The following is a 13,403-nucleotide window of genomic DNA, read 5'->3' on the forward strand; positions in this document are numbered from 1 at the left end:
TAGCCAGGCCATAACCAAGTGATGCCTTTAATATTTTTAGGAAGTACTTCTACTCGCTCATAGCATAATCTTCCTTGATGAACTTCAAATGAAGCCACTTGACCCTGCCAACAGGATCAAAGAGAGAAATTAGCAACTACATTGTCTTGCCCTATTTAAGCCAGTCCAGTCATGTGATTACAGGCAGCATTACCATAAATATACTACACTGGATCAAAGGGGGGAAAAAGTTCAGTACTTTTACCTATGCCAGAAATTTCATTAGGGATGGGAGACACCCCTATGCTCATGAGAAAAACCCTTCCATGCAGGAGGTTAACCTGTATATAATGACTCTCATCATGAATAGTTTAGAAGAGCACATTCTGACGTGGCATTGAGAGAAAGCGTTTGGTAACACATTGTACGGATACAGTTGGAACAGAGAATCACTCCACTCTTAATGGGATCGATTTTTTTGAGCAATAGGTGTCTGAAAACTATAACAATACAGAGATTGACGAAAGCTGTAGTTTATTGGGGAGGAGTTCTTTATGGATCATTTAGAAAAGTGCAATCAGTTATCCTTTGAAGCTGCAAGTACTCATTTACCACTTAATTGTACACTTTAAGTGAAATACAAATGACAGTTACTTTGTAGAGTTTTAAGCTACTAGTATAATTGCTATTTCAATAGTATATAAAGGCTGATTCTCAAAAATAAAATATGGCAGACACAAAACTTGACGTGGGTATAAGTATATAATTACTATGACTTCTGCAATCAATGATGCACCAAATTCTATGGGAGAAAGTTAATAGTATAATTATAGACACACAAGATTACTAAAGGCCTTCAAAACAATGACTATGTTCATTAAAATTTGGTATGAAGTGTCAAGTTTGTGTTTCTGAAAGATCAAAAGATTCTTGAAAACAAGGGTATAAAATGCAGCCTCTCTTTCTTCAGGCAAACTTTGCAATGTATGGTTGGTGCTTACCAAAGTGAATGCACATTATTCAGAATACTCCTAAAGAAGTCATAGATACAGTATGTAAATATTATTTGAATGCATGGAACTGTTCTCCATATGAAGAAACACAAACAGCAATTAGGACAACATAATCACATTCTTTGAAAAATTGTGCAAATGATTATTCCAATTGTTTGAAAGAAAAAACATCTTCTTTCATAGAGGAGGATTTCTTACTGTGCTGATAATATTGTAAATTTTTTATTGACCCCAATAATGGCCTATAACGTTAAATTCCTATTAGAACCCATACTAGCCCACAATGTTTAACCAATGCACATTTTTAACTTTATCCTTCCATTAAATCTTAGTTCAACCCAATCCAAGATGGATGGGGAATGGACTTTGTCATATAGCACTAGACCAGTCTCAGTGACTCCATTGGCCAATGCTAATAATAGGTATACTACATGCTGGGACAGTTCTGTTTCATCTCGTGCGCCACAGTTGGTAGAGCTTTTGACACAACATAAGGGTAATGGGTCACAGTTCAGTACCTACCCAAGCTAGCCTGTATTGGCTGCCTCCAGGGTGAGGCACCTAACTTTCATTTCCTAAGCATGACATAGCCAGCATTGTATTAAAGGTGCCATTCAGACTAACAGTGAAACAAGAATTTCATCTCAGTTATAATTAATATTAATACTTCCATGCTGGTATTTTGATCACATCATCATTTGTTCTAAGATAAGTTTGTTGCAGACTGTTTGTCATATTTAGATTAGTTGAAACTAAAATAGGTACATGTATATTAGCAGTAAAAGAAGTATATCAGTTGCTTTGGAATAAGTGGAGTACAGTACATTGATTGGATATTGCCCTCAACACATTGTTTACTCTGGTTAATTTTGTTCTTATTTTCTTCTTTCAGAAATATGGTGATCAAGAAGAACAAACCACTCGAAAGAGAGTTTCAAATTAAAGCAACATGAAAAATTGACAGACATGGTTATGAATTTCATATACTTATTGTACTTGTATTGAAGTACTAACTATTAGAAATCGTTTGGAATTAAAACAGGAATTTAATTTCATGTTCAATGAAAAATGTTGAATGTATTGTAAACTGATTTTGACATATCATGCCTTGCCAGTGAATACATTGAATATTTGAATATTTGTTAAACAGTTTAAAGCTACACAGTAAGGTCATCAGTAGTGAAAGTTCAAATACATAGAGATGCACTAAAATCATAGTTATCACATATATCTCTTAGAAAATGTCACAGGTCATTATTGTTTATATCAAGATGTATTTGAGAGAACAACCAGTGATATCTCTTAATAAGGCAACAATACTAAACTTCAACAAATGCAACACCACTCCAACCCATAATGCAATGCATTTCACTTTTCAGACATTTCATTATGCAAAGCTGTATTGTCTTTGTATGATTATTAGTTCCTGGAGCAAAAAGGACCAGTGACACCCCAGTTAACAAATGTTGCAAACTTATGACATTTGCAATGTGTGCCTTGATTTTTTCAACAAACAATTTTGACAATTTGTACCAAGCATAAAGAATATTTGCTGAATTTTTAAGGGTCTTCCTTTTCATGCATTTCCTGTTTCAGCTCATTTTACAATACCTGTCTTGGAATTCCTAATCTTTTGAGCTTTAGCTACATCTTCAGATTTTGTGGCAACCTATTGGAAACAATTCAAGTTTGAAAGGTCATTTATGATTACCAGAGTGAAACACAGTTTTAGGATCAATCTCAAGTGTTTTATTATCTTCAAGTCAGATTCTTTAATTTTATCTCTCAGAGGTATAATTACATGATCACTCAACCAGGCATCAACTAATTGTGCTGTTCTCTGTTATAGCTAATCAGTCATTAAATACTACTTCATAATCACTCAGATGGCCTAGTGGTTAGAGCATCTGCCTCAGAAGCAGGAGGTCGTGGGTTCGAAATCTGGCCGAGTCATACCAAACACTTACAAAAATAGTACTAACAGCTGCCTTGCTAGGCGCTCAGCATTAAGAGGTTAGTGTTAGCACTGGTTGGCCTGGTGTCAGGATAATGTGACTGGGTGGGACATCATGCAGAGGCGTAGCTATGATATTTTGTGCCCGGGGACGAACTATAAAATTGGCGCCCCAGCCCCCTCCCCGTTTAATCACATTTTTCTATTACATTGAATAAGGAAAACAATTTCAATTTTAATAAAACATTGTATTTAAAGAAGCAAATTTATAGAAATTATAGTACATGACCCACTCAGTCACTGTCGTAGACTGGTTTACATAGTCTACAAAAGATTTATTTTTCTTGATTTAACTGTCGCAAACTGGTCAATTACGCAATCAAAATCTGTTTTTTCCAATGTTTCTCTTTCAACCCTAAGAAGAGCAAGATCGCTGAGACGATCCTGTCCCATTGACGCACGCAAATGCGACAAAATAAGTTTCAATTTGCTGAACGACCGCTCACAGCTTGCAATTGAAACTGCTATTGTTAATAAAATTTGCAGTGAAATTTGCAGATTCGGAAATATGTCGTCTCCATAAAACACAATAAAACCAAGAAGATCCAAAGGAGTTTCTGGTAGAACTTCATTCTGGTTACTGAGCAGCATTCTGCAATCTCCAATTTCTGTGAAAAGTTCGTGGCCATTGATGTCCGTGTCGTAGAAATTTTCAAAATCTGTGCAATTTCGACGAATTGCATCGACATCTGTGTCGGATAGAAGAGTCTTAACGTCCAGCAGAAACCCAAATTTTGTGTTTAGGTCTTTTAGTCGTAAAAAAACGTGTTGACATCTCCTGTTGAAGTCGATCAAATACGCTGTTCATAACGCGCACAATTTCTTCTTCTGATGAAAGTCCTGCATCTCTTGCCAGTTCTCCATGCATCTTCCGACGTCGTTTAATTCTTCTGTCCATCTCAATCCCCCAGGCTGTGCATTTTGTTTTGGCATTTTCTACAGCAACTTGGCTCAAATCATTACGAAGCCTGACAAATTCTTGCTCCAAAGATTCAATATCAGTTGCTGCTTCCTTGAAATTTATAGTAGGATCCTGTAAGCGCTTCTGTACACGATCGATTTTTCAAGAATGACATTCCAGAAATGTAATAAAACTATGAAGTTAAAATTCAATACGCACGTCTGTAACTGTTCTGCACCACTTCTGGTTTCAGGCGTCATAGTTGAGTCCTCCAATAATTTTTCTAGCAGCCCTACTAATTCATCCAGTCCTTCATGGATAGCTTTAACAGCTTCTGATCGTGCACTCCAGCGTGTTTCAGACTCCCATTTTACTGTGATAGGCACAGCTTTTTTTTAACTCTTCCCAACGAATTGTTGAATGAGAGAAAAATGAACATATACTTTCAAGTGTTCCAAAAAATGTGACGACAGGTGGATCCTGCTTAGCTGAGTGTACTCCTGCTAAGTTTAAGCTGTGGTTATCACAGTTGACAAACAATGCTCTGTGATTTCTGTCACATATTCGTTGTTGAAGGCCAGATATATGCCCAGTCATCACAGCAGCATTGTCATAACATTGTGCCCGACAGTCGGCTAGAGGTATGCCGTCAGATTTCAGTCTCTCGACGATGACTCTCTCTAGGCTTGCTGCATCTTTTGAATGTATCTCGATATAACCTAAAAATGATTCTTTGATAGTTACTTTTATAGTTTGAAAATCCACATCCACAAATCTTATGACCTGAGAAAGCTGTTCCCGATGTCCTAGATCAGGAGTTGAGTCAAGTAAGATACCATAATACTTGTTTTTCCTGATATCACTCAACAATTGGTTCTTTACAGCTGACGCAAGTATGTGAATAAATTCATTCTGGATTTCCAGTGACAAATAAGAAACTGATCTCGAATTTTCTTCTGCGTGTTGGATGTGTTTTGCCAACAGTGGGTCATACTGAGCAACGAGTTTGATCAGTGCGAGAAAGTTTCCAACATTTTTATCATCATCCGCATTCAAATTTTCCTCATTGCCACGTAGTGCTAAATTTTGTGAAACCAGAAACTTAATACAGGTGAGTATTCTTTGCAATATATCTTGCCAACGTTGTTTTTCCAAATGAATCTGAGCGTGAACCACTGCGTCAATTCCAGTAACATTAACTAACCTTCGTTCGGCTTCCTTCCATGTTGTAAAAGCTATGCAGTGGCTAGGATTGTTTTCATGAGACTTTAGTTTTTCTGGCTTTCTCCACTTGTTGAAACCGTTTTTTAACTCAAACGAAGCTCGTGAGTTTGAAGTCGATGATGTAAATAATAGACAACAGAAACAGTAAGCAGCTTTATTGATTGGTGAATATAATAGCCACGAACGATTTACTTCCTCTCCATTTGCTAGTCGGCGTTTAAACCATGCTGATGTAATTGAACGTTCTCCACATACTGATGATAGATTGTCTGTGTGCTGAAAAGGTAAGGATCCGAGAGTAATCATTTCATTGCGAAGAGACTGTGATACTTTCGATAGCTTTGTCGTTTTGTCAAATTCTAAGTAACCAACATCGTGAAACCTTAGTACAGCAGGAACCACATCATAATGAGTATTTTCAGCTTCTCTATCAGAAAGTTCTTCTGTCTCATCTTCCCCGTTACTGTCAACAAGTTCATCATTATGTTGGACCTGTTTAATGACGACATTCTGGTCTTCAGTATTTTCGGAGTTTTTTTCAGCATATACAGCAACATTTGTCTGAATCATGTTTTTCTCTGAGTCCTCAATGTTTTCAACATTATCGTCTACATGCTCTGAAATAGGTGGTTGATAGCCATCATCTTCTGATTCTGAAGAATTGGAGTTTGCAGCTTCAGCTTCTTTCTTCTTGGCTTTCTTTAAAAAGCTAGCAAGTAATGTACTTGACTTTTTTTTTGCTATTTCGGCTTCCTTTTATCTTTTGCGACATTGGGCCCCACTTCTTTTTCTTCCTGACATGGCTGACAAAAATTACAAATATATTATTATATTACTGAGTGCACTGAAGTGAAAAAATAAGTGTAGGCCTAAACAATATCATAGTGGTACTGGTATAGTGCTACTACAATAAATAATTATCATTATAATTATGCTATACATGCAGATTAAAGTGTACAATTTATACACCTAAAGGCAGATTATGCTCCAGATATTTAAAAATATCAATGTAACAAATTTTATTCTATATGCAAAAAAACATTACAGATAAACCTTATTAGCCCACCACCGTTAGTCCTGCTTTTAAGTATGGCTAGAGGCGATTATGGTGGGCTAACAAATACAACCCACCCGGTCACGGAACAGAAGCACTGCCATGTCCATGTTGTTATCATAGCACGACAACAGACATTACCAAGCAGTTATGGACAGCTTTATACTAGAACAAATACTACTAATTTAATAAACACTTTATGTACACAACATACAGCCTACATTTACCTTAATAGAGTTTAAGCTATCTTTGTTTTCTGCCTCACAGATGCTGCTTTTTATCAACACGTCACGTGCAGACGGAACCAGCTGTACGCAGAATCCGTATCTCGGCTGGCTGCAGTGGTTGGCAGGCAGCATCATCACTGTGGATGGCAGACGTATCAGATGACATGTCTGATGAGCCGCTGCAGAGATCTTGTGACCGATTTATTACCCTTGTTTACTTATTATAATGTAACGTTGTAAGCCTCATTTTGGCGCCCCTGTAACTTGGCGCCCGGGGACATATGTACCCCCCTGCCCCCCCCCCCCCCCCCCGCTACGCCTCTGACATCATGCTCATGTCTGTGGCATGATGCCCCACCGCTAGACATTACTATAAACTGCCACACTGCAGACATAGTAGCAAAATGACTGAAAATGGTTAAAGCTATGTTAAAAATCCTAATCACACACAGACACAAATACTACTGTGTTTTAGAGACAATGCTTAACCTGTTGCAGTTTTTATTTCATACCCAACTTGTTTGAAAACTTTACAAAAGTGCCTGAAAATAATAGGTATTTGATCTGAGACTCATTCCACTGATTTACCTATAAACCCATTTAAAGGGTAAATATCCAAAGATTGCAAATTATAGATGGCTTTAGAAGGCTGATATGTTTTAAGTCAAGGACAGATTATGGGATAAAACTTGGTATTCACTACATCCATTTTGTGAATAAGAATAATACAGTTTTACTCCAAGTGTGTAGATATGCCTGCCTATCTTAATTACCAATTAATATGGAATTATTTACATTAAGATTTCTAAGTATCATGCAGCTGAATGAGGTAATAGGTGTATAATTAGCCATAGATGCTATCACTAGTGCCTGTGATACTTTCCTGTTTAGAAATAATCTTAAGTTTCTTATTCACAGAAGCAGAAACAATTGTCAGGGCAAATAAATTCCCCGAGTTTTATCAGCTAATGAACAGAGATTTACACCAGTGAATTTATATTGTCATAATAATGATATCCCTGGTTTCACTGAAATTTGAAAGAGGGTATTATAAATTTTGACAATTCTTTTGTTAATATTTTTGGTGACTGGAACATTGTTAACGACACAAGAGCTTCTCGTAACACTCCATGGTCCGAATGGAAGTTGAGGACATCAAGAGTTCCATGGAGAATAGTCAATCCTGATAGTAGGCTATTTACTTTGGCAAATAGCAAATCCTGTAAAACAGAGTAGATTGGGCTCTATTTCAATCTGTGAGGACATGTTTTGAAAATGCAGGGACTCGTTCATTATTCTGGCAATAATCAGATTATTTGGCAATAATACTAACATTGTCTGTATTTTCATTACCTAAAGTTTTTGTGTACTGGTAATTAAATTCCAAGTTATCAAAACAAAATGATGTATTTATTTGGTAAAACAATGTATAGCCAATATAATAGGAGCATAATGTTGTCATGGTGACAAGACATAGCCACTTATGGTGAAGCAAACTTGTGTTGATCAATTATTGTTTGAAATTCTCAAAATGATTATAAATTGAGAATCAATTAACTTTTAATAAGCTAAGGCAAAAACAGAGAAACAAAATTACATACTATTACTTTACATAGTTTTATGAATCTAAATAGTAACTCCACTATTTTGGAATATTAATGAGAACAAAACAAGCAGATTTAGAAGAAATGATGTTGAAAAAGAGGTTAAAGAGTAATGTTAAAATTTAAAGAAATTCTTAGGAAGATTTTTCTTTAGATCTTTAAACATTATATACAATTTGAAACATTTCTCAGAATTTCATTATCCAGGAATCATTACTAGTATTCTAAAATAAGAAACAATAGGAAATTATTTTCTTTAAAAAGAAGTGGAAACCAATCTCTATGCTTTATGTAGATTGCAAGATTGCTTTGGTGTCTATTGCCAATAGGGTAAAGAAAGTTGCCCTTTTATTAGTGAAAGTCAAAAGGCTTTTTTGAAATGGAGCTGTTCATGTGAAACTAGAAGAATTCTGTATGACCTGAATTTTTAAGTTAAAAATTTCATCTGTTCTCCATTTGATATATTTTGACAGAGCTTTTGACGCAGTTGAAAGGGACATTCTGAAAAATGTTCTGAACTCTTTAAACATTTGTGACTGCTTCAGAATATTTTGCAGTAAATCAAAATGTTCTGTCATTAATAATGGGCATTTATACCTACATTTTCACTTTAATAGAGGTCACCAGGGAGACTTTATTGCACCATAGGAATTGAGCTTATTGTAATAGAAGTATATTATTAGTAGTATCCTCTTTCAAGAACATTTGTAGTTTATGGATTTAACACAATTATTCAGCACATGAAAGGCTATGCATGATGGTCAATATATTTGGCAGAGAAGAACACAGAAAACCCCATGAAAACCACTGGTCCAAAGGAAGCTACAGGCAAGCTTTCTCATATACCCACATTGGCTGAGTCAGTATTCTAACCCATGTGGACAGAGGTGATGTCAGTGGTCATTAAAGATGAGCAACAAAGACCAATCAACCACCTGGGACCACAAATTAGCATCTGTGACTTATTATGCATATGAATATGAGGTGTAATTATGGTTTATATTATTCTAATTACTAATTTAAATAAATGTTTTGTGCAAAAGTTATACATTTAGTATATGTTTGTGTAATTTCTATGTCTAGACTATTTACATATTGAATTTGAGACTGATCCGGTGGCCTAGTGATTAGAACATCTACCTCGGATGCAGGAGGTCACAGGTTCGAACCCAGGCCAAGTCATACCAAAGACTTATAAAAAGAGGTTAGTGTTAGGACTGGTCAGCCTGGTGTCAGGATAATGTGACTGGGAAGGACATGATGCTGCATGTCTGCAGCTTGATGCCTCAGTGCTAGACATCACTATAAACTGCCACACTGCAAACATCATAGAAATATGACTGAACAGTTGTTAAAGCTATGTATAAAATCTATATCACACACATGTATTAAATATGTACATGTAAGCTAAGTAGAATATGAATGTGTAAGTTATTTAGTTAAATATATGTTAATGTATTATTGTGTAAAAGTGAATAAAATATAAATAACATTTTCTCATGGGCATTTATGCCTTGTGTGTTGTAATGTTGATAACATTAAATTAAATATATACTAATAATGTTGCCTTTAATTGGTTTTTAACAAATTTTTTGAGTTACAATGGTTAATTAGATGCACGTCAATGTTTTTTTAATCATCATTATCAGTGTATGTATGTGTGTGTGTATATATATATATATACATACATACATATATATATATATATATATATATATATATATATAGAGAGAGAGAGAGAGAGAGAGAGAGAGAGAGAGAGAGAGACTGTTGTAGGTTTTTATTTTAATGAAAAAAAAGTTTTTCTTTGTAAACGTTTAATTGCAAAATATTGATAAAGGGTTTTCTTTTAGTTTTTTCCTGAAGGGAGGTACAAAGAACTATGTTAAAGTCATCCTCTTTGACCAACACAAATAAGGATTGGTTATCTGTTTTAGAAATAAATTAGTCCAAAAGTACAATACTGTTAATCTTATACAGGTATCCAAATGAGAAGAATATTTTATTAAAAGAAATTGTACTTACCTATCTTGATGTTTAGAATGTCATTCTATATATTACGTGTGTTAATTGGTCGATGTAATACAAATCCATACTAAATGACAATAATGTTTGTGGGTGACAGATTCTTTCACAGTCTGATTTTTTTGTCTGTTTCCTTTTTATTATACCCTAATGGTTTCTCATATAATAGAACTTTGATTGTACTTGATGCATATGTGTGACACGAGAATGATTCTTTTTATAATAAAGTTTGATACGTTCTTTCTGTTACATTTATCTTTCATTTGCACCAAATGACATCTTTTACAACCTTTCTTGGAACACTAATTATAAGTGCAGTTAGCTGCAGTCTCTTTAAATTAATATCCAAGGCTTTAGGACCACTGCAATCAACATAGATTAAAATCTTAAATACAAGTTAAAGAAGACTTTGTCACTAATCAGCTTGAAGCCAACACTACAAACCACCATATGTATTTTGTGTAACATGTATTGTTCCTTTAAAAAAAGTGTGAAACTCACCATTGGTCCTTAATTGGACCACCAATGACAGTCATGTTGCAGTCTTTTTATGTTGATAGCTTTTAATATGTATTTTCAAAATAAACAAGAATTTTCAAGCTAATTGTATGATTGTGCAGCCATCAATATATTTTAAATCAAGATAAGATTATTGTATTTACATTAAGATTTGATGGTGTTACTTCTAGCACCTTTTTTTGATTGTGTAAATAATATTGTATATACTTCCAGAATGTGACAGAAGAATTAGAGTTTAGATGGGAGCAGGACTAGGATTTTATGTTTAAGTGCTCATTCTTTGCCACGAAGGAGATTGTCACCATACACATGCACCTTGCATTCCAAAATGTAAATTTTACACTTGGTGATGTATGTTAGCAGTGGTTCAAAATTGCAGTCATAATTTATTAGTAATCTTGTACTGCTGTAGAGTCTATTTTCTTTTTTTGTAAATAATAGTTGTTCTGACTCTATGGTCTTTAAGTAACAGAAAGTAGCAAAAACCAACAATTTTTCTAAAATTAAATAATTTATTTCCAAAGAATAAAAAGTGAAAATTTGAAAAGCGCATTCAGTATTGTGAATTAAATAATCCTCAAAGTTCTATCACATGTCCAAATGTATGAAATGCCAGTTGGTTTATTGATAACATTATACAGCAATTTATCAAATGTAACATAGTCCTTGTTATATTATGTCATTTTAAATGGAAAGAAGAAAATCATTTAAAACATTTTTATTACAATTGCAGAATTGAAGTTACTTGCACAAGTATCAATTAACCATGGAAACAAATTCAGTGGGGCAATAAATAAAACTGAATATGCTCAATAAAAAAAAACAGTTAAAATAATGTCCCCATGCACATTACACAAAGATATATTTAAAAAAACTCCGTACAGAAAAGTTGGCATTAGTAATGTAGATGACCAGTGGCAGACATACTCAGAAAATAAATCATAAAGGTATAACATTACCCTAAAAGCTAGAAGATGGAAGTATTTCAATAATACTGAAACATGAAAATGAGGTTGACCTTTTACCAAAGCTGAGATATACAGTAATATAACAAGTACCCATCAATATATATTGCCTGTGTTTAAGTAAGCATGGAAGAAAACAGACCGAAATAATGCATCAATCTATTCGGTTACTGGACAACTGATACATTTTGGAGGACCTAAATTCGTAATTGGTGAAATAGAAATTAAAAATTAAAATGAAGAACAGGAAGCAATATTTGCAAAGGACTACCTTCCTAATGTTACTAAGGAAATATTTACAAATCAAGACAGCAATTAATGAAGATAACGTTATTTACAAACGGACAGATTTAAAGTAGAAATAAGCAGAGGGTATGTTTTATGAACAATATTTATCTCTATATGATGGACATATCAAATTGGAAACATCTTAAAGACAGAAACAGTACGTACTAATAAATGCAAGATACATGATTAATCATTTGACAGTTGGAACCAGCTAAAAATAAGACAAATGAAGTGTCAACCACACGGCTCAACCAGAAGTGACTAAGGAAGCACAGTACATAATGGCAGTCATAAGGATCACAAACCTTAATTGTTGAAAGATAACAAATGTATAGTATTTGACAGATGTGGAAAGAGCTTTCAAAGAAGTTAAAGCATGCACAGAATGCATACTTGTGTTGATGACAAAAACGAAAGAAACAAAAATGCTACACAAGACAAATGTGATAAGGAAACAAACATTATAGACAGTATCTTAGCTGGATAATACGTGATATCTCAAACAATAAAGCAAGATAAGAGTGAAAAATATTAATTTAATCTTCACTATATCCACAAGAGCTGCAAATAAAACAAAAACGTAAAAAGAACCCTAAAAAGTAGTTTGATATTGAACATGACTGGTAATGAATATCACATGTTCATACAATCATAGTAACTTTTACACTTCATTCATATTTTATTCCAAGTATGTATAGGAGTGATTAATATAAATACTCAATCTATTATCTAATTTTTGTATGCAATAGTTTACCCAGTATAATTTTAACATCCACAATACTTTCGGTCACAATTAATTGCCACAAAACTAACTAAACCACTTGGTTTGGGCAAGAATGTTTACACCATTTGGGTGAAGTTGGAACCTGTACACACTGCATAATGCATAGATACACAAAATCTGAAGATTTTAATTCACAAGACCTTCATTTGACACATTCACGTGGTAGCTATTGAATGTCAACTCTATGAATAAATGATATAATCATAATTGGATGTTGCTGATGAAGTCCACCTATGCAACATTCATGAATCTGTAGTAAAATCACTACTAAAAAGAAAAAGAAAAAAGAAATATGAATGCTTTTAAATAGATCTGATTTACAAGAAAGTAGATAAAAGACCTCACAAATTAAGTGGTAACACCAAAACAGCTCAAACGAAAATAAATATGAAGGCAGATAAAATGAATTGAAATAGGAATTAGTGTAAAGAATATTGCACTGTTCGTTAGAAATAGAACCATTAAAAAGGAAATCGAAAAAACGTGTATGATGGGGAAAATCAAGCCTATGCCAGGATGTATACTGCTTTACCAGTTTTTGAATTAGTGAGTTAAAAGTATCCGGATGATATTATCTAAGGGTACATTTAAGTGATGTGCTTGGAACTACCGCTGAAATAAATCACGCCACAGGATATGTACTAAATGTTAATATAAGACAGAGTTGTTGGCAATTTTGAAACTGAAATAATGCCTAAATATTTAGATTGAATTTACGGATTTAATTATTACTCCATCACAATGGAAGAATTATAGCAATGAGTCATTCAAATCATGATTTAAGGCATATACAAAAATTGTGTTAA

The 13,403-nt window shown here is 34.1% G+C and overlaps 1 protein-coding gene across 3 annotated transcripts in view; it reads left to right on the top strand.

The window, feature by feature from the left end:
* The window catches only part of LOC149778548 (uncharacterized), a 56,700-nt gene extending 46,419 nt beyond the window's left edge, over positions 1-10,281 (top strand). For all 3 annotated transcript variants that reach the window (XM_089939450.1, XM_089939449.1, XM_089939451.1), the window contains one exon: positions 1,885-10,281. In XM_089939450.1, coding sequence (XP_089795576.1) covers positions 1,885-1,935 — 51 coding nt within the window. In that variant the 3' untranslated portion in view covers positions 1,936-10,281. The remainder of the gene's footprint in view (positions 1-1,884) is intronic.
* Positions 10,282-13,403: the final 3,122 nt, after the last annotated feature.

Source organism: Sinohyriopsis cumingii, chromosome 17, assembly GCF_028554795.1.
Source record: "Sinohyriopsis cumingii isolate HCF-2022 chromosome 17, ASM2855479v2, whole genome shotgun sequence".
NCBI lineage: Eukaryota > Metazoa > Mollusca > Bivalvia > Unionida > Unionidae > Sinohyriopsis > Sinohyriopsis cumingii.